The sequence below is a fragment of the Schistocerca piceifrons genome, chromosome 2 (genome assembly GCF_021461385.2).
Source record: "Schistocerca piceifrons isolate TAMUIC-IGC-003096 chromosome 2, iqSchPice1.1, whole genome shotgun sequence".
Classification (NCBI taxonomy): Eukaryota; Metazoa; Arthropoda; class Insecta; order Orthoptera; family Acrididae; genus Schistocerca; species Schistocerca piceifrons.
The window spans coordinates 887886299-887909569 of record NC_060139.1 but is presented as its reverse complement, the minus strand read 5'-3'; the positions used below and the strand labels follow the sequence as shown (position 1 = coordinate 887909569).

The 23271-nt window shown below is 38.1% G+C and overlaps 1 protein-coding gene and 1 non-coding gene across 3 annotated transcripts in view; both read left to right on the top strand.

Annotated features, from left to right (window-relative positions):
* Positions 1-21862, top strand: part of LOC124777529 (lactosylceramide 4-alpha-galactosyltransferase-like) — a 455476-nt gene extending 433614 nt beyond the window's left edge. For both annotated transcript variants that reach the window (XM_047252975.1, XM_047252976.1), the window contains one exon: positions 19345-21862. In XM_047252975.1, coding sequence (XP_047108931.1) covers positions 19345-19605 — 261 coding nt within the window. In that variant the 3' untranslated portion in view covers positions 19606-21862. The remainder of the gene's footprint in view (positions 1-19344) is intronic.
* Trnas-cga lies at positions 1525-1599 on the top strand. The gene has a single exon. It is a non-coding gene; the product is annotated as a tRNA-Ser (tRNA).
* Positions 21863-23271: the final 1409 nt, after the last annotated feature.

The following is a 23271-nucleotide window of genomic DNA, read 5'->3' as shown; positions in this document are numbered from 1 at the left end:
CCTTTTCACTTTTTTAATATCTTTCAAGGACTGTTTTCATTTCTGGACTTAATGGAAATCCTGCCATGTTTCTGTTACTGTTAAACTTCTTCCATGCCTGGAATCTATATTCAGTGGTCTGATCTCAAGTTGCTTTCCACCATCTATGTTGGTGTTTTGTAGGAGGTTGACCCCAATGACTTGCCTTCTTAACTGTCTTCACAAGAAGTGTCCAATTTTGTGTTGTTTTTTGATTAATTTCTTCAATAAGTTTGCCTTTGTTTACTTTCAAGTATGGCAACAACCTTGCCACAGTGGTTACACCAGTTCCCGTGAGATCACCGAAGTTAAGTGCTGTCGGGCGTGGTCGGCACTTGGATGGGTGACCATCCAGGCCGCCATGCGCTGTTGCCATTTTCGAGGTGCACTCAGCCTTGTGATGCCAACTGAGGAGCTACTCGACCGAATAGTAGTGGTTTTGGTCAAGAATACCATCATAACGACCTGGATAGCAATTTGCTGACCCCACGACCCTCCTATCCGCATCCTCCCCTGAGGATGACATGGCAGTCGGATGGTCCCAGTAGGCCACTCGTGGCCTGAAGATGGAGTTTTTTTTATTTTCAAGTATTCTGGATCCAGTCTTTTAATTTTATTTTGTATTCCCTTTCAGTTTGTTGCGATTGGTCTTATCTTTACTTGTGGCGAGTGGTGATCAGAATCCAAGTATCCTTTATGTATTCTCAAGTTCAAAATCTCTCTTGTATTTTTGTTTGTTATATTTACCTATATACAACTATCTGAAACTCTCCCCATATGTTTTTGAGCATTTATCATGTGAGTTTTTGTCCTGGCATTTGGAATTGTGGTGACATAATTTTTAAGTTATTATTTTGACAATAATGTATGAGATGCCCCCATTCATAGCTGGGGGTTTGTGTTCTATGTATGGGCCTGTGATTTGCTTGTGCTTTTTATCTTTGCCTAGGCATGCACTGGTATCTCCTAATACAATTTTAACATGTCTTTCTGGTATTTTGTTTGTTATTTCTTCCAGGTCCTCCTAAAAGACCTAGACTTCCTGTAGTTTCTTCCTGTTGTGATCATTTGTCAATGCATGTATAATGATGGTTGCATATCTGATGTTTCCTGATTTGAAGGTCATTGGGGAGATCCTTTCTGATACTGAACTGAAATCTATGATGATGTCTGTAGTTTATTTATGCACGGCAGATCCTGTGTGTAAAATTGTTGGTGTTCCTCTTCTATCAGCAGGTTTTTTGCATTGTATTATACAATTTTCACCTTTGAAGAACATGCATATTAAACTTCCTGGCAGATTAAAACTGTGTGCCAGACCAAGACTCGAACTTGGGAACTATGCCTTTCGCAAGTGCTCTACCGACTGAGCTACCCAAGCACGACTCACGCCCCGTCCTCACAGCTTTACTAATGCCAGTACCTTGTCTCCTACCTTCCAAACTTTACAGAAGCTCTCCTGCAAACCTGGCAGAAGTAAAGCTGTGAGGATGGGGCGTGAGTCGCGTTTGGGTAGCTCAGTCGGTAGAGCACTTGCCCGCGAAAGGCAAAGGTCCCGAGTTCGAGTCTCGGTCCGACACACAGGTTTAATCTGCCAGGAAGTTTCATATCAGCACACACTCCGCTGCAGAGTGAAAATCTCATTCTGGAAACATGCATATTACCTGTTACTCCTTGGGTTTATCTTGAAAATTTTGGTATAAATTTCTGTATTATTTCAGAAGACAGTTTCCTTCATTTCTGTGATTGATAATTTAACAGATAATTGTTTATTATTCAAATCACATTTGATTATTTAATTGGAAAGATAAAAAAATCTACTCACCAAATGGTGGCAGAACACACACATCAAAGAATGTTGTAATGGGCATGCCTTAGGAGACATTGACTCATTCTTCAGACAAAAGGGTTGAAGGGGATGGAAGAAGGGTGAAGGAAAAGGACTGGAGAGATCTAGGAAAAGGGGTAGATTTCAGGAAAATCACCCAGAACCATGCATCAGGGGAGACTTACTGTATGGGATGCGAAGGAAAAACTGGTTGTTGGGGACTGCATCAGACTAGATTCGAAAAATTGGGAGCTTAAATGTGGAAGACAGAGTAATAAGCAAGACAGAGATTGCTGCTGAAACATCATGCAAGCATTAATAAGAATAAAAGCTAAGTGCATTGTGCATAACAGAGGTGGGAGGGGGCAGTGAAAAGTAGACGGAAAAGACAGTGAAAGATGTAGAAAACTAAAATGGTGTGAGGCAAAGAGTACTTACAGTAAAGTAATGCTGAGATGGAAGAAATTAACATAAATTAAGCCAGGTGGGTGGCGAGAACTACGGACAAGTTGTAGTGCTAGTTCCCACCTGTGGAGTTCTGAGAAACTGGTGTCTGGGGGAAGAATCCAGATGACGCATGTGGTGAAACAGGCACCATGGTCATGATTGTCATGTTGTAGAGCATGCAACAGGATATTGTGAGTTGCCAGTATACACCCTCCACTTATGCCAGTTCATCCTAATTGATAATTTGGTGGTAGTCATACTTATGTAGAAGGCTGAACAGTGTTTACGTAATAGCTGGTATATGATGGTATATGATGTGTTGTTTTGCAGGTGGCTCTCCCTTTGATAGTATATGTTTTGCAGTTTCAGGGCTATCATAAGTGGTGGTAGAAGGGTGCATAGGGCAAGTATTGCAGTGGGCTGGGTCACAGGGGTAGGAGCCATAGGGTAGGGAGATGGGTGCAGAAGGAGCGTAGGGTCTGACAAGAAAGTTGCGGAAGTTGAAAGGACACGGAAAGTTATCCTAGGAGTTGTTGTTGTTGTGGTCTTCAGTCCTGAGACTGGTTTGATGCAGCTCTCCATGCTAATCTATCCTGTCCAAGCTCCTTCATCTCCCAGTACCTACTGCAACCTACATCCTTCTGAATCTGCTTAGTGTATTCATCTCTTGGTCTCCCTCTACGATTTTTAGCCTCCACACTGTCCTCCAATGCTAAATTTGTGATCCTTGATGCCTCAGGACATGTCCTACCAGCCATCCATGTCCATCCTAGGAGTGGTGGGAAAAATTTCAGACAGAATGGATCTCACTTCAGGGCATGATTTTAGAAAGACATGGCCCTGTTGAAGTAGCTGATTAACATATTCCAGGCCAGGATAATACTGAGTCACCAATGGTGTACTCCAAAGCTGTTGTTTGGAGGGGTCAGCAGTTCCAGGATTGGATGTGATGGCCTGGAAAATCTGCTTTTTAACTAGGCTGGTGCGGTAATTATGCAATGAAAGCTGAGGTGAGAATGGTGATGTATTGATGTAAAGAGTCTGCATCCGAACAGATACGTTTGCCTCGGATGCCATGGCTGTGTGGGAGGGAACGTTTGACATGGAAAGGATGGAAACTGTCAAAATGTAAGTACTGTTTTTTATTTGTAGGTTTAATGTGGACAAAAGTGTGTAGCTGGCCTTTGGTGAGTATGAGATCAACATCAAGGAAAGTAGCATGGGATTCGGAATAGGACCATGTGAAATTTAATTGGGAGAAGGTATTCAGAGATTCCAGGAATTTTAGCAGGTCAGCCTCACCATGAGTCCATATGGTAAAGATGTCATCAATGTATCTAAACCAAACCAGGGACTGAAGACTTACAGATCCCAGGAAAGCCCCCTCCAAGTGACCTATGAAAAGGTTGGCAAGGAAAGGAGTCATCCTGGTTCCCGTGGCTATATCACTGATTTGTTTGTATGTCTGCCTCTCAAAAGTGAAGTAGTTGTTGGTAGGTACAAAGTTGATTAAGGTGAGTAGGAAGGATGTCATAGGTTTGGGATCAGATGGACGCTGACTGAGGAAATGTTCAGCGGCAAACTGACCATGTACGTGGGGGATGTTGGTATAGAGGGAGGTCGCATCAATGGTGACAAGCAAGGTGTGTGGTGGGAGTGGAACAGGCACAGATTTCAGACAATCTGGGAAATGGTTGGTATCTTTGATGTAGGAGGGGAGTCTTTGTACTATGAGTTGCAGGTGTTGAACAACTAAGGCAGATATATAATCAGTGGGTGCTTTGAAACCAGCTACTATAGGACGACCAGGATGATTGGGTTTGTGGATCTTAGGAAGAAGGTAAAAGGAGGGGATGCATGGTTTGGATGAGGTGATAAGTTCTTTGGATTGAGGTGTTAATCCTTGTGAGGGTCCTGATGTTTAAAGGAGGGACTGCAGGTCAGTTTGGATTACAGGGATGGGATCTTGTTGGCGGACGCTGTATGTAGAGGTGTCAGACAGCTGGCGTAGACATTCACTAACATACTCCTTTTGGTCAAGTACTACAATGGCAAATCCTTTATCTGCTGGGAGGAAAATGATGGAGTCATCAGCTTTTGGGAAACATAGAGCCTGGAGTTCTGCAGAGGACAGGTTACAGTCATGTTATAGGGATCTGAGGAAGGGTTGTGAAGAAATACTGGATTTGAGGAATTCGTGGAAGGCTTGTAAGGGATGATTTTGAGGTAGTCACAGTGGATCAGGTTGGGATCATGGTCTGAACTGTTAAAGTCAGGGTTAAATGTCAGGTTTGCTGGTGGAAAGGTTTTGTGGTTGGGTTGCAAAGTGATATTTCCAACAGATATTACGGGTGAAGAAAAGTAGGTCCTTCACCAAAGCAGCATTATCAAACGCAGGTTTAGGGCTGAAAGTGAGGACTTTAGATAATACAATTTAGGAGAGGAGAGTGCTTTAGATGACAGGTTAAGGACACTGTACTGTTGAGACTGGTTCTTGGGATTATGGGTTATTCTTGTTCTGGGAGGCAGTGGTGAAGGTTGTGTGGTGTTAAGAAGGTTGGCCAAGCTCAGTTTGCAGGAGAAGAGTGGTGGTTGATGGTGTGGCTGTTTAGGGAGCTGCAGAGGGACAGGAAGGGAAATACCACTTTTCAGGTAGTTTACGAGAAGGTGGGATAGCTTTTCGAGAACAAGTTTGGCATGTTGTTGCAGTTCAAAGTTGGCTTGGTGGATGATAACATTCAAGGAAACATAAGGAGCAGATAACTGGTCGATTTTGTAGAAGGAGAGAAGTCTGGTAGAGTGGAAATTTGCTGATGAGGCATATAGGTCACAGGTTAGCCAGGTAAGAGCAAGAGATTGCTGTATTTGAAACTGTAAAAGAGCCTGGAGTGGGGTAGGATTGCATCTAGAAACAGTGACTTCCAATGTTATGCCTTTTGAAGTAACTCCAAGGGACAATCAGGTTTCAAGAAACAGAATGTGGGACCTTAGTTGTGATAGTGCAAAGGTATGTTTTCAAAAAGAATGGGTGTATTGTCAGATGGGATTCACCATGGCAAAAGAGAACAGTTTGGAGAATTAGAAATCATGAGAGTGGTAAAAAATAAATAAGCAGAGGGTGGAAAAGATAGAAAAATGGAAGAAAAGCAAGCAAAAAATTCGTATGGAAATAGAACAAGAGGTAATGAGTGGGCGATCTATATGATATGAAAAAAAATAAAAGGAAAAAATCGATCGGCAAAGTCGTGAAAACAGATGAAATTTTAGAAACTGGGTAAACAGAAAGTGAAAGTCATAGGAGAAAATGTAAACTACTTAACTTGGCAATTAAAGTGACGTGAGAGATGGCAATAAAAGTCGATAAGATCGGTTTGGCGAAAAACAAATGCACAAAAACGTGAAAAAATGACATATAAACAAGAAAGTGGATGGTGGAAAAAAATAGCTGTAAAATTTGCAAATAAATAGGTGAAAGATGATCGGGAGAAGGCCATGCAGTGCAATGAAGTGTAAATTGTTGTATGCAAATTCGTAAATAGCAATGGAATTTTTATATGCAGTTAAAAGTGGAACCGTCCACGAGCATGGAAATCAGAATTAGAAAAGATGTAGGGGCAAATTGTTGATTAGTCTTGATGATACACTTAAAGTAGTAAAGGAGTTTCGCTGTTTGGGGTGCAAAATAACTAATGATGGTCGAAGTAGAGAGGACATCAAATGTAGACTGGGAATGGCGAGGAAAGCATTTCTGAAGAAGAGAAATTTGTTAACATCGAGTATAGATTTAAGTGTCAGGAAGTCGTTTCTGAAAGTATTTGTATGGAGCGTACCCATGTATGGAAGTGAAACATGGACAATAAACAGTTTGGACAAGAAGAGAATAGAAGCTTTCGAAATGTGGTGCTACAGAAGAATGCTGAAGATTAGATGGGTAGATCACATAACCAATGAGGAGGTATTGAATAGAATTGGGGAGAAGAGGACTTTGTGGCACAACTTGACAAGAAGAAGGGACCGGTTGGTAGGACATGTTCTGAGGCATCAAGGGATCACAAATTTAGCATTGGAGGGTATCATGGAGGGTAAAAATCCTAGAGGGAGACCAAGAAATGAATACACTAAGCAGATTCAGAAGGATGTAGGTTGCAGTAAGTACTGGGAGATGAAGAAGCTTGCACAGGATAGAGTAGCATGAGGAGCTGCATCAAACCAGTCTCTGGATTGAAGACTACAACAACAACAACACAGATAAATAAACGGATAGATTAGCTGATAAGGTAGAAAACAGACGACAGTTTGAACAAGACAGCTGCATGGAGTGGCTGCGCAATTAGAGGCACCAAGTCACAGACTGCACAGCCCCTCCTGCTGGAGGTAAGAGTCTTCCCTTGGCCAGGGGTGTGTGTGTATTGTCCTTAGCATAAGTTAGTTTAAGTAGTGTGTAAGTCTAGGGACCGATGACCTCATTAGTTTGGCCCCTTAGGAATTCACACACATTTCAACACATTTTTTTGAACAAGACAGATGACAACAAAGACGGACAAGAGTGTTAAATAAGAAGGAATGATGGCCATTTTGGCTTATTAGCAACAATGAACAAAACAATGAAAACAATCAATTATTGACAAAATTATTTAATTGGATAGAAAAAAATCTACTCACCAAGTGGCGGCAGAACATGCTCATAAAAGAATGTTGTAATTGGCAAGTTTTTGGAGACATTGGCTCCTTCTTCAGGTGGAAGGGTTGAAGGGGAAGGAAGAAGGGTGAAGGAAAAGGACTGGAGAGGACTAGGAAAAGGGGTAGATTTCGGGAAAGTCAGCCAGAGCCACAGGTCATGGGAGACTTACTGTACAAGATGAGAAGGAAAGAATGATTGCTGGGGACTGCATTGGACAAGATTTGAAAACCTGAGAGCTTAAATGTGGAAGACAGGGTACACGAGTTAATAAGAATAAATAGCTAACTGCATTGTACATAACAGAGGTGGGAGTGTGATGGTGAAAAGTAGATGGAAAACACAATGAAAGATATAGAAAATTAAATCGGAGTGAAGCAAAGAGTAGTTACCATGAAAAAATGCTGAGACAGAAGAGATTAACATAAATTAAGGCCAGATGGGTGCAAGAACTAAGGACATGTTTAGTGATAGTTTACAACTGTGGAGTTCTGAGAAACTGGTGACTGCAACCAAATTATCAATTAGGATGAATGGGCATAGGCGGATGGTGTATACTGGCAACTCGCAATATCCTTTTGCAGAGCATGCTCTACAACATGACATTTGTGATCATGGCGCCTGTATCACCACATGCGTCTTCTGGATTCTTCCCCCAGCCACCAGTTTTTCAGAACTCTGCGGGGGGAACTAGACCTGGTTCTCGCCACAAACCTGGCCTTAATTTATGTTAATTTGTTCCGTTTCAGCATTCCTTCATTGTAACTACTCTTTGCTTCACATCATTTTAGTTTTCTACATCTTTCATTGTCTTTTCCATCTACTTTTCACTGCCCCCCTTCCATCTCTGTTACGTACAATGCACTTAGCTTTTCATTCTTATTAACTAATTCATGATGTTTTAGTAGCAATCTCTGTCTTGCATATACCCTGTCTTCCATATTTATGCTCTCAGGTTTTCGAATATTGTCCGATGCAGTCCCCAACAATCAATCTTTCCTTCGCATTCTGTATGGTAGGTCTCCTGTGACCCGCAGTTCTGGCTGACTTTCTCAAAACCTACCCCTTTTCCTAGACCTCTCCAGTCCTTTTCCTTCACCCCTCTTCCTTTCCCTTCAACTCTTCTGCCTGAAGAATGAGCTAACATCTCCGAAAGCTTGGCAATTACAATGTTCTTATATGTGTGTGTTCTGCCGCCGCTTGGTGAGTAGATTTTTTATCTATTCAATTAAATAATTTTGTCAATAATTGATTGCCTTCATTGTTATAAATCTCATTTGATGCTGCTTTGCTTTTGTCTGATTTGAAATTTTTTCTTTTCTAGAAGAACTGCACTTCTGTTTCTGAACACTTCGTTTTAATGCTTGCCCACATTCGTCTTCCTTTAATTGTCATCCATTCACCATTTTCTCTGGGCGTGGAAATTGGAGAAACTTAATCTGTATACTATATTAAAAATGCAATACCACTGTACTGTTCAATGTTATTGAACTATATACATGTGATAAAATGAAGAGGCATGAAATGCTATGGTAGAAGCCAATCACAAAATTCTTCTTATAATTACTGATCAGTTTTAAAATTTCTAATAAACTTGAAATGTTCCAGAAAATATTATTTTTTTAATCGTATACAACCTGCCAGTAATAATGTGAAGCAGCTGAATGGGTTGAAAATACATAAATCGCCAGGTCCTGATGGGATTCCTATTCGGTTTTACAGAGAGTACTCTACTGCATTGGCTCCTTACTTAGCTTGCATTTGTCGCGAATCTCTTGCCCAACATAAAGTCCTGAGCGACTGGAAAAAAGCGGAGGTGATGCCTGTATATAAGAAGGGTAGAAGGACGGAACCTCAAAATTACAGACCAATATCCTTAACATCGGTTTGTTGCAGGATTCTCGAACATATTCTCAGTTCGAATATAATGAATTTCCTTGAGACAGAGAAGTTGCTGTCCATGCATCAGCACGGCTTTAGAAAGCATTGCTCCTGCGAAACGCAACTCGCCCTTTTTGCACATGATAACTTGCGAACCATGGAAGAAGGGTATCAGACGGATGCCATATTCCTTGACTTCCAGAAAGCGTTTGACTCGGTGTCCCACCGCAGACTCCTAACTAAGGTACAAGCATATGGGATCGGTTCCCAAGTATGTGAGTGGCTCGAAGACTTCTTAAGTAATAGAACCCAGTATGTTGTCCTCGATGTGTTCATCAGAGGTGAGAGTATCATCTGGAGTGCCCCAGGGAAGTGTGGTAGGTCCGCTGTTGTTTTCTATCTACATAAATGATCTTTTGGATAGGGTGTATAGCAATGTGCGGCTGTTTGCTGATGATGCTGTGGGGTACGGGAAGGTGTCGTCGTTGAGTAACTGTAGGAGGATACAAGATGACTTGGACAGGATTTGTGATTGGTTTAAAGAATGGCAGCTAACTCTAAATATAGATAAATGTAAATTAATGCAGATGAATAGGAAAAAGAATCCTGTAATGTTTGGATACTCCGTTAGTAGTGTAGCGCTTGACACAGTCACATCGATTAAATATTTCGGCATAACATTGCAGAGCGATATGAAGTGGAACAAGCATGTAATGGCAGTTGTGGGGAAGGCGGATGGTCGCCTTCGGTTCATTGGTAGAATCTGTAAAGTAGACCGCTTGTAGAATGCTGGTGTGACCTATTCTTAAGTACTGCTTGAGCATTTGGGATCCCTATCGGGTCGGATTGAGGGAGGACATAGAAGCAATTCAGAGGCGGGCTGCTAGATTTGTTACTGGTAGGTTTGATCATCAAACGAGTCTTACGGAAATGCTTCAGGATATACCAGCAGGATAATTTTTCTTGACTAAATTTGCCAACACTTCACATTAGGTCTTGTGTTGCTTTATCTGTGGGGATTCCTTTATGAAAGATAACTCCCACAAGGGAAAGGCATGAGCCATGGTCAACCGATTCAGCTCATATTTGGCAGGCTGTTTGTGTGCTATTTGAAACAAAAGGCTCTAAAATATTTGGGCTCAACACCTCCCCATTTCTGAGAAAATCACCCCTAAAGATCAGTACATGCAGCTGACTCAAAATTGATGGGGTCAATAGATAATTGAAAATAGAGCATTTTTCATTATCATTTATGAGAGTCCACAAACAAATATTTTTCTGGAAATTGAGGAAAGAAGCTTACCTAACCTTAAGATACATGCTGGTGAATGAAAGTGCCACTGGCGCAATGACTGAGGCATTTGGATGGGGAGTGAGGAACTCATGTCTGATTCCCAAATGAATTCTGTCACTTTTTTTTACATGTATTTTTCCAGAATCAAATAAGGTAGAAAGAGGGTTAATAAGGTAAGCAAATAAATTTCTCGAATGGCTTTGATTAGTAAAGAATTAAAAATTTAATCCAGATTGTCTTACAATGGATCTTTCACTCATTCTGTTACGTCCTCAGTATTCAGTATTCAGTTTATTCACCATTGACCACTTACAGCGGAATAGGTCTGAACATTAAATATACAATTAACAATAACTTTACAGTAAAGGTTTTACAATTTAATTCCCTTTCTTTTAGGAATATTCTTATATACTAATGTCAATGATTATTCAAAATGTTCTGTTATCTTATAAAATGGGTGTTTGAGTAACCAGTCATAAATCTTACATTTGAAAATATTACTGGTCAGTGGCCGAGCCGATGCTGGAAGTTTGAAGAGTTTTAAACTCATTATTTTGTGTGAGTTTTGCAGTCTTTGTGAGTCTGTGTCTTGGTATGTCGAAATCCAGTTTGCCTCTGGTGTTCTGGGGATGTATGTTCTCTCTGGTCTCGAACTCATTTAAGTTGCTTTTGACATAAAGCAGTGCTGTGTAGATGTATAGATTCACAACAGTTAATATCATGTGCTTGATAATGAGGGGGCAGCAGTGTTCCTTGGGCTTAACTTTGCTTATTATTCTGATTACTTTTTTTGAATTTTCAGAATTTCACTGACAAAGCAAGAATGTCCCCATAACAATATGCCGTAGGAAATGTGTGATTGAAAGAGTATTTAGATACTCATCAGTGACTACATCTGTCAATCTCCAAATGAGATAACACACTTTTGCTATTCTCTTGCAGATATGGCCAATGTGTTCCTCCCAGTTTAATTTTGAATCAATGTGGAAACCTAACAATTTTACTGATTTGCTTTCTACAGCTGTAGTTAAACCCAGAATTAATTCTTGTGTTTTATCAGGATTACACAGGAGTTCATTAGAAGAAAACCAATCCATTACTAGTTCTAGTTTTTCCTGTGTTGCCTGATGCAGTTCTGTTGTGTCATGGTGTGTATTGAGCAATGTTGTATCATCTGCATAACACACAATTGAATTTGCTCCTACATGGTAAGGTAAGTCATTAATTGCAATGATGAACAGAAAAGGACCTAGGACCGAGCCCTGAGGCACTCCAGTCCGAACTTCCTTCAGCGAGGAGGATCTATTTTTAATAGATACAAACTGTCTCCTGTTACTTAAGTATAATTTGATTACATCTAAAAATGGTTTGTGTATGCCATAAAATTCCAGTTTTGCAAGTAGGGTGTTAGATGGTATGCAGTCGAAGGCTTTGCTAAGATCACAAAGTACAACTGATACTAGATCCTTATTTTCGAATGCAGTTAACACCTCGTTAACAACTTCAGTGACAGCAGTAGTGGTATTTTTACCACGTTGATATGCAAACTGCCTGTTGGAGAGGAGATCATGCTTTTCAAAATAGTTATTTAGTTGACTGTACATTAGATATTCAAAAACTTTAGAGAAAATTGGGACAATAGAAACTGGTCGATAGTTTTGGGGCAGATGCTTATCTCCCTTTTTAAAGACTGGTATCACTTTAGCAGTTTTGAGTGCATCTGGGAAAACTCCAGATTCTAAACACATATTAAAAATGAAAGAAAGAGGTTGACAGATAAGGTGTATTATTTTTTCATTACATAGCTAGAAAACCAATAACAGTCCATACTTTCGGAGTTGGTGAACCTTGCCACAGCTTTACAATATCCTCTGGGGTGACAACATTCCAGTGGAATGGGGCACAGCACCAAGATGATCTAGTGCACAAGTGCCAGTTTTTCAGCTCACTCACTTAGGTTAGGAAGTAATTATTTACTTCTTCTGGGAGCAGCATTGCATCTTGTGTATGGGTTTATGAATTACATTGGTTGATGATATCCCACGCTGCTTTACATTTGTTGGCAGCACTTTCAACGTAATGTTCTCATGCCTGTTTTTTGGCCAAGGACAGTTTGTCTTTGTAGATTTTTTTACATTTTAGAGAAGCTCTATGAGAAGTATTATCTAGTTCAGGTCCTTGTTTACAAGAATTTTTATATATTCTGTACAGTCTGAGCATCTCCTCCCTAGTGAGAGCTAGCTCATCTGTATACCATTTTAGCAACAACATGAATGGTATTTGGCATAAAAACACTCAAAGCAAATATACTCATGGCATCCAGAACATCTAATAACTACAATATTTGTGTCACTATATTGTTCCTTCTAAAGATTTGGTGAAAAACAGACTTGGTTTACATTTAAACAGACATATAATAACATTGCCTGATAAATTGGTGCTTACAGTTGATCATGCTATGAATTATTATTGCATCTGTGCAGTTGGGCAATTCCCTCTGGGTTTCTAGAAAAAGCAGTGCAATTTTGAACCACCAAAATAAAATTCTGTCCTGTGCCGTCTGCACAGTTGGCTGGGTGTGGCCCCTCATGACTGATTTGCAGCAGTCTTATTCAGAATTGTTTTCATACAACAAGGCTTAAAATTTTAGTTCTTTCATTAGTAATGTTGTTTGAGGAATTTATGTGCCTACCTTGTTATTATTCCCTATTGATTTATGTATCTTATTAACCCTCGTATTCCTATCTCTTTTGGTATTAAAAAAAAGGGGGGGCGACAGTCTTTGTTTGAAAACTGAACTCAGGTGTTCTCCATACCCTAGTCAAACGCCTTGGTTGCTATGCCAGTGGTACTTTTGTTCACTAGTATTTATCCTGGGGATACATAAAGGGCAGAATTAATAATTTCTATCTTTGATTTCTAGGAAAATACACATTTGCAAACCTCATTTATGACAATGAAAACTGCTCCATTTCCAATTATCTATTGATCTCATCAATTTTGAGCAGATTGCACATCAAGAAATTTAAGGGTGGTTTCCTCAAAAATAAAATCAGAGGGGTGTTGAGCCAGACTATCTTAGTCTTTCGATTTCAGGTTGTATACAAACAAGTTGCCAAATTTGTTAGCCATGCCTGAGGCATTCCCTTTTTCAGAGGATGTTAACAAGTTCTGCTCTGTTAAATGAGGCAACATTCTATTGCAACCCATTTTATCAAGATGAACTTTTCCACTTCAGTTATTTCCAAGTGGTTTCCACAAATGCACAACAAGTCTACTGAAATTCCATCTATGTTTTCATTTTCCTGTCTGCAAAAGTCAAGTTTGTCCTTTTCCATTACTGACACATCTGATTTTTTGTTGTAAGATACTAAATTCAATTTCTTTAATACCCCTGGCTTTGTTAAAGCTATATTTTTTCCATAGTAGGTGTTTCAAATCCAACTATATTTATTTTTCTGCTCTCATTTCGATGAATTTACCATAAAAAGGCACAGGGAACACACTGGGATAAGACTGATATTGCTTTAGCTGGACAATGCTTCTTGGAATTAGTTATGCAAGTGGCCACTTACCAGAAGCATTTAGATGCAACTGAGTGGGGGGGATGAAGCATCACTCACATCCATACCACGTCACTGGAAACGAACTTCACACTAATGTGAAACAGGGGGTGGGGAGTGAGGATTATGTATGTGCATTGTCGTGATAGAAGGCATGTGTAGTACTGGATGGGGAGCAGAGAAGAGGACAAGCAGATGGAGGACAGGTCCTAATGATGGTTGAAGCCAAGGGAGTTACAAGAACAAAGGATATACTGCAAGGAGAGTCCCTACCTGTGCACTTCAGAGAAGCTGGTGTTGGTGGGAAGAATCCAGATGGCACAGGCTGTGAGGCAGTCATTAAAGTGAATCACATTGTGTTGAGCGGCGTTCTTGGAACTGGCTGGTCCAGCTGTCTCCTAGCCACATACTGGCAGTGATCATACATGCCATACATGCAGACAGACAGCTTGTTAGTAGTCATATCCATGTTGAATGCAGCATAATGGGTGCGACTACATTTCTTGATCTCATATCTGCTTAAACAGGCAGCCCTGCCCTTAATGGGCAAGGAGATGCCCATGGCGGAACTGGAGTAGATAATAGTATAAGGATATATGGAACACCACTCAACACCATGTGCTTTATTTTAACAACTGTTTCACAGACTTTGCCATCTGGATTCTTCCCATCAACACCAGCTTTTCTGGATGGCACAGATGGAAACTCTGCCTACAACATATCTTTTATTCCCATAAGCCCTGCCTGGACACAACCTCCATTACTTTCTGGCCTCTACCTAACTCCATTCCCTCCCGTGCTCCCACCCCAGTACTTCACATCTTCTTTCCTACCAATTCACATATGTAGTTCTTGCCATTTCTCTATTCAGACACAGTTGCAGTCAAACCTTAGTGCCCAAAGACGACAGTGGCCATATGGTTGCAAATTGTGATGGCTTTTTCTTGTATGAATGTGTGTCTTTTCTGATCCTGATGAAATTTAAAGTCCAAAAGGTGAAAAGTTCTGGCATACTTTTTCATTCAAAATAATTGTGTATCAATTTATGTTCAACTAGTGCTAATGGTTTTGTGAATACTGAAGTTTAACAAAACTAATAAGTGTCCATATTTACTGATACATTCCTGAAAGTAAATATTAAAACTTAACTTTTGTCATAAATGTTGTTGCAACAGATTTTCTTATTGTAACACACTTTTTTCTCATAGGTACAGATATGATAATATTGCTATAGCTGTAAAGGCACTACAATTAAACTTCTGCAACTCAAAATTGCAAACAAGTCATCTGAGCAGTTTTTTAATAATGAGACATTCTTACACATTACAGTTGCCAAAGGAATCTTGTCACCACCAATTTTCACGACAGAAATAAATACATTAAACTCTTGATCACGGAATCAAGTTATTTTGGATGAATTAAGTTCAATTTCAATATTAAAGATGAAGTTGTGTGAAACAAATCTAATGTTTACAATTAATGAGCTGGAATCCATTGGATGCCTGTGTCTGCAATTATCATTGAGCATTAAAATTCAAGAAAGTCGCAAAATCTGTAATTTATTGCAGATCTAGATTTCAACTATAACATGGTTATCATTGTTTCATTACCAAAGAGTGAGTCAGGTCACAATGTGACAAGCATAAAGTAAGATAAAATGGTACTAGCCTTTACATAGTAGACATAAAATGACTGACTGCTGTCCTCCTTGAATTTGCTTATGTATAATTACCTTACAGTGCTCACTTCTATAGAGCTACTTTCAGACAGATTAAAGTTAAAGCATATCTTAATAGTTTGTGAAAGTATTTGGACATAATTTTTAATTTGAATGCTTTACAAAGGTTGGTCAGTATTTTCCTTTTTCTGTTTCTTTTTGTAGGAGTTAGGTATCTGTGTTTGTTGTTAATCATGTGTGTAGGAATGAGATCAACCAGACATATTTGATCCTGTTCTTAACTTTTAACTTAGCCTTAATTTATGACTTTTTCAATATTTTAACAGGTGAGTTAATGATTAAATTTTTAAGTATCCTAAACTTTAGCTGAGTATCACCCACAACACCCACCAGTTGTGCTATGTTATGATACATTTAGCAAACACGCACACCAGAGTGTTACATGCTGATCAATTAAAGCAGCTTAAAATTTTTGTCACATATGAAGAAATAAATGAAATATAGTGATAGGAGTATAATAAGGGAAGCATGGTGATTTAAGTGAAATGACGGTTGCTCTTGGAAAGTAATTAGTAATTTACAACTAAGCATCTGGCTGTACTCGGAGCCACCACTCCCCACAATGCCAGTTGAACATTGTTTCAGAGCAGTGCTAAAAAGAGGTGTTGAACTCTTATAAAATAATGATTAATTGGTCTGATTATGAGCTTAATGGCTGCTTGCTGATAGTCAAATATCATGTTCCATCACATTTGAGATCAAACTAGAGGAGTGTGAGCAGCCAGTTATTCACTGGGATATTAACTCCTGTGAATATTAGATGTTTACAACAGCAGCTTCTGGATCAGGTCAACACATTTCTACATAACTTGTAGATTACTTAAGCTAATGTTATCTTCAGCTTAATCTAGAGGCTGTACTGCAACAAGCATGTCACTTCAGGGTTTCCTGGTATTATGAACAGACTGGGGTGTCGAGTGGATGAACTATGAAATTCACACCTCCAATATTGTACGCAAAAGTAATTTTAATATAAACTATGCATTGATATCCGAGGTTCAGAAGAGATCTTTAAATTCTGGGTTCGACAGGTTGTTGGCAGACATTAGGCAGGAAACTGACAATCTCTAAGTACTGAAAACCAAAGAAAGAGGGTACCTTATTAACCAGAACCTCTATAATTTATCAGAATTTTGGGTTTAGTGGTGTGAATTTAGTTCATACTTCACCGTTATATAGATAACAATAGTGAAAAGTTAAATAAAACGTTAGTTTGACCTATTAAATGAGAACAGCTCTGTGTGTGTGTGTGTGTGTGTGTGTGTGTGTGTGTGTGTGTGTGTGTCTACACACATCATGAGGACCAAAAGCAACAAAATCAGCGGAAACACACTACTTGCTATGAAAATGGGATATGTCTCATTCTCAAGATTTTGAACAAATTTAGATATTTACATGCATCACATGACAGTGAGATCAGTTATATGGATTATTCTGAAAGAGACTGTACTTAAAAAAAATTTAACTTTTAAAAAAACATTTTAAAGTAGCACTGCAATTGTGATGTGCGTAGGCAAGTAGTACAGACATAACTGTTGTTTCTCACAGGGAAAGTTTTTATGAACTGCCTACAGCCTGTATATTTTCAAAATATAACATTTCATCATTTTACTGGGCAGACTAGCAGCAGTGGTAAAATACTGGCTTCTTAACTGTCAAAGTAAATTTCAAACTTTAATAATCCTAGTCAAAAATGTCTGTGGCTCTATTAACCATTCAAAGGAAACTCTAGGATGATAGTTTCATTAACAGTTTTATGATTATTTTCTCCATCCCTTCTGAAAACTGATACAATGTGGAGTTCATGAAGGCCCTTGCTGTTGAGCAAATGGTGAGACCCTAAAACATTGCTGACTAATTTTAGACATCTAATATTATGGAGCCAACCTCTCGGGTGTCACCGAGTCATTTTCTACTGAATTTTTTTTCTTGGATGCTAATCCAGTAATGTATGATGGAGAACCATTTGCAGTTAAGAAAAGTAACAGTGATACTGGCTGACTGGAGCTTTCACTGTGATCAAGAAATGTCCTTAGATGAGTCAGATGGTGCAGCATTATGATGAATGCAAAAATCCAGGTTTGAATATCCATCCGACACAAAATTTTATTCTGTCAGCAATGCCAGTTTTGCTCAACACTTGTAAATGTAGTGTACAAATCAGAAAAATTTTAGGTGTAATGGTTATCCAGTCTAACAGCAGCTACATTTTTGGAGATCCTGTCTTAAAGATTTGGGCCGTTGGCCTCCAGTGCATGGAGACAATACCATATGTATGTGAGTTGTGCCTGTGTGAATGTGTTTTTTATTTTAGACACAGGACTTTGTCAAAAGTTTGTTATATTACAGCAGTCTTTTCAATGTGACTATTGGCAACTCAACGCCTCCTCTACGTGGTAACCAGCACATTTTGAATTCATACCTCCATTTGCAAACAGAGGAACATTGTCTCATTTTTCTGGATACTAGAATACTTTTAAGTGCAAGGAACATAATTAGCAGTTAGCACAAAGCACAATAACAACAACAAATGAATCGTGTGAAGCTGTTCACTGAGCTCTAATTTTATGTGCGAAAGTATCACTGTCAAGAAGAACTTAAAAAAATGGAACATTGAGGGATAAAGGTAATGAATAGCTATATGTGGATGATGGAAGAAATATTATTCCAGCCACTGTGATGAGATGCAGTGGCACCTCGACCTGAAATTTAACTAGAGCACTGACAAAGATTTGTAGTTATCTCATGCAGACAGCACACTTAACTTTCCTGCAAAGACTTTGCCCTTTACTTTCAGTGCATCTTGTTTTATTAAATTAACTCACCAGACAACAACCACTAGCATAGCCCTGAGGTTCTGCTCTATTTTAGATGTGAGTGAAATGAATATGATGTTAAAAACGTCATGTTGTTGAAGTTTCATCCTAAATTACTAGAGTGATGGCATTAATGTGTGGCTGAATGTCTCATATATTGTTCTACCAAGAACAAGAAAGCACATATATCTAATAAATCAGTTTGCAGTACTGTATTAAATCATTAACTCTGTATTTCTTCTAGGTGCCTTCCTGTGTCAAGGCAAAATATTGTGTGTGTGCTATTGAATTTTAAGTTTCTATTTTATCCTGTTTTAACACAGTCAGGGCAACACCCTGTAAATTGTTATGGTTGGCATTTGTGCACTGAACATACAGGTCACCACTGAACAACTGTATGTGTGTTAAAACTGTAGTAAGAAGGACAAAATAAAATAAAATATTTCCTAAATATTTGATTCCCAGTGGATAGAGAATCTGTGCTAAATGTTAATAACTGGCATTTGGAATAGGTAAGTGCTTTCAGGCATATCATCAGATGTAGTGTGCTACAGTGAAATAGTGTGCTAACTACTTTTGGCTGCATGCACATAATCTCACTGATGACTCAGTACACTGTAGAACATGAAAGGTAACTTGTACAAAGTATTAAATTAAATTTTGGTTGTTCTCCCTTAAATCTCACTCAAACTGCTTGCATACAGACTTCCTTGTTTACATTCATTAAATACTGACATTAAAGATATTAACAGAGAGCAGTCATTGCAATTATTGGAAAGTACACTGAGAATATATAGAAAATCTGTCAGACTGTCAAGAGAGGTAAACAGAGACTTTGGAGAATAATATGAAAAATGCATTATGAAAAAAAAGATAAAAATAGAAATAATAAAAGAAGCATTTTTTGATATTTGAAGAGCAGAACCAACAATAACACATCCATTTTGAAGGAAAGAAGTGACTCTCATTCAGAACACGAGAACCAATATTACATAATTTATTTAAAATTTAGAGGTAACAATTTGGTGGGAGATTTAATAAAATGAGGTTTTGTTTTACAATTACTCTTTTTTTCCCTCAGACAGCAGCTATGGCAGATTGTGGTGGCTTTCGTGTGCTGCCAGCAGCACTATTTTTCCCAGTTCATTATAACTCATGGCAGATGTACTTCTCAGAGGAGGATGCAAACACAACACTTGCCAAGCTGGAAACAGCGTATGCTGTTCATGTATGGAACAAGCTAAGCAGAATCAGCCGCAAAACACTCCCTCACTCTGCTTATGCCAAGATTGCACGTGTGAACTGTCCTGATGCCTATAAAAGTGCACTTGACGGCTTTTGAAAATGTTTTCTGTGATAAGTGACAAAAAAACTGGACTTTTAATCAAAGAATGTGAACAGCATTGAGAAACACTTGTACTTTATAAACTGCAGGTTTTAGTTATTTATTTAATTTATTTTTTAAGGATTTTCAATGAGAGTATGGCCAAAGCTCAATATTTTGTTATTTCCTAAGATAGTTATAAGTAACTATGAAAAGTTACTATTTTCCCATACCAGTACCGAATTTACCCTTATAAGGGCTTTACTTTTATATGATGATTCAGTCAGTCATTTCATTTTAAATTTTAGTGTCCACTATGATTAAAACCACATTAGAAACCATGAAACTGTGATTAATTTTCATAAACTTTTAGCAGTTGCAGAGGATGTTATCATTGTAGCAACACTTGTGAAAAATTTGTTAATTGTGATTCTTCAGCTTTTCGATACACTAAAAGTCAAGATTGGTATTTCTGAGAAATCAAGATAAATGGGCAGAGCCTCTAAAATATCATACAGCATCTCAACGATAGATATGAGAGTCACAATTATTGTTAGGGCTAGAACTATTCTCTCAAAGAGTCCACCAACATTTTTTTAAACAAGTGAATTTTTTCACTGACTTGCTGTAACACATTGGAAATTTGTTTAATATTGTATTTAAATTGATATAAGCACATGCAACAGTCTTTTAGAAAAAGAAAAACACCAACAGCATATTGTTTTACATTTAATAAGGTTGTGCCCGTTTAACAGTCCTATGACTTACCTTAAATTGCAGCTTTATATTTATAATCATGATCACTTAGTGGAAAAAAGAACAAAAAAGCCAGACAGTATGCACTGTACACTATAAATGTGATGCTTCACATAAACAGTACAAGCTTACATTATTACTTTAACTTTCTTTTTTTCTGCAATAGGAGGGATTTATTGGTTCCCTATGAAGTTAGTTTTTTCCCTATGAAACTTGAGACATTTCAAAAGGCTCATGTTTTCATCTAGATAGCCACTAATTGTAACAAAAGTACATCATTCAATAAAAAAAATACATAAATGTATCTCCTATCCTTGTGCAAGGTATTTGATTTGATGCCACTTTCTGTGGTAATTTCAGTGCTTATATTATTGTCTGATAAGGTGGATTAACTACACATTGTTATGATTTGCTTATTGATGAGATAAAGTGGTCGGCTGTTTGTCATTTTAAATGTGAAGATGTTATTAATTCAATAAGGAATTACAACTAGCTTTTGTTGTATACATATAGAGTGAAGTGCTGTGTATGCAAATGATTTTTACTGGTATAATAATTCTTAAATTTCCTGGAGACATTAACTGTGTTAACAGAATTTAAACCTTAGTGCTTATCTCCCTTCTAAAAAAAAAAATACAATTATGAAGTAATTTGATATTAAAATTTGCTAAAAGAAAGTGTGGTGCTGGTGTTATCAGCAACTTTCCTATTATGTAGGCCCTTTCATTGTTACTATATGTGCTCAATTTTCCTGATTTAGTGTGGAGTAAAGCTTTGGTTAACTAATTTTAAAGCTGATGATGTGCACCTTTTCACCAAGAACTGTCATCCACTAGACAACCATTCATGTACATAACTATTTCTGAAACTGGACAGGAGCTGTATCAGAAGATGAGGATAAGGTGTATGTTTTACATGACACAATCATGTTACAGTTTAACAATTAATGCCTCAAATCTCCACTGATACAGGTCCAGTACCTTTCAGCCCCACATATATGTCTCATAGAACATCTGACAGGAAGACAAGGTTTTTTGTGCGCTTAAATACCATTTACTAATGAAAACATCACAGTACCTTAACAATGATACTGAACTGGGATTGTAAACAGGAACTGATCTAATTTCATCAGAGAGTTATTCTGCAATGTTAGGATAATAAAACTTTTTATTTTTCATTGTTGTTAATTAATGATCATGTTAAGAAATGTAGTCAACTGGAGAAAGCACTGTGTATGTGATTCTGAAGGCCAATTTGTAGTCTCTTCTTAGAATGAAAGTGTTATATATTTTGTCTGCTTTCAAGGGGAAAAAAACTATACTAAAAGAATGCCATGTATGACTATTTTGCATGAATCCTAGAAAATGTTGCCAATTTAAAACAAAATGTTACGGCATTCATATCAAGTAATGCTGCCTTACAGAATTTATATTTTGTAGATTTTGATGCACTGATACCAGTATTTAGGGCTCATATTTTGTGAAAACCTACAGAAAAGGACAATTTATTTGTCTGCCATACTTGCAAATTCCTAAAATAAATAAATAAAGAATTAAAAAAACCTAAAAATTTCAAATTTTTGAATCTCCTTCCCTCCCATTTCCTTTTTCCCGGACAGAAGTAGCTCTCTGATCAAAAGTAACGCATTTTCAAATTGTATGAAATGAAATGAACTGTATAACCAACAGTAATCAAGAAATTTCTGTTACTGCCCCTCGCATGTCTTGGAGACCTAAAGCAACTTGTTTAAGTGTCTTGGACTACTACTGTACTTGGAACCATTAAATATGAGGGTTGTGATAAATCCTATTGACTTCTCTGTTCTTTTTACTAATCTAATATCAATTGCAAACACTTTGATCATGATAACCTAAAGTTTCGTGTAGTGATTTAACAGCCCCTTATCACTACAACATAAATGCTTGAAATAATGAATCTAGTTTTATACCATTCAAGTTTCTTATTTCCACTCTATCAGCTGCCATCATGTGACTGAAGTTTGGACTCTTGGTTTCATTTTTAGGAATAATGCATAACATTTAGTGAAACAGAACTACATTTCATTCACAGTGACACTGTAAGCACTGCTCAATTTCTTTCTCATGCATTTCTTAATAAAGTCTTTTGAGACAACTGCGATATCTGTGTCAAAGCATGAGGTCAAAATACCTTGACTCAGATAACTAGTTTTGCATAAGTTATTTAACTAATGTTAATTAAAACTTGAATAAAAATTGAGTTCTCATTTTCAAGAAGAGTTGTTGAGCAGATGTAAATAATTATAGGGATGAATTTCTGACATCAGTCTGTTGTGGAATCATATAACATGTTTATTTCCACTCTCAGAAACATTATAAAGTGTGAACATTACGAAGTGTGAACATTATAACATTTCTGGAGCATGTAGATTTCCTCAATGAAAGCCTACAGAGATCGGCCTATCACCAACTGAAAAATGCTCCTTCTGAGCACAAAAAAGGCAAATATGCTCCTCTTTAAAAGACTCTGACAGAAAAGTGGGACCCAGTTGCCTCAACCCTCATTCCACGTTCCTTACAAAAAATTTTGGTATGCTAACATATTTGCAGTTTTTTAACACAGAACATTCAAAATCCTTTTACCAGTCACTCTCCAAAGTGAAGCCTTCAAACTCAGCATCTCCCCCTCACTACCACTGTCTATCTATGTCTCTCTCCCACTGTTTCTTCCTACTGTTGGCAATTTATCCTGTGTCTTTCCCAGTGTTAAATATATACAGAAAACGGAGATTGCTACTCATTAAGGGTGACACGTTAAACTGCGTGCAGGCACAATGAAAAGACACATTAGTTTTCGGCCAAAGCATTTGTCAGAGAAGGTAACATACAAACATTAATTCGCACAAGCAGGCAGGCCTCATGTACACATGACTGCCATCTCTGGCAGCTT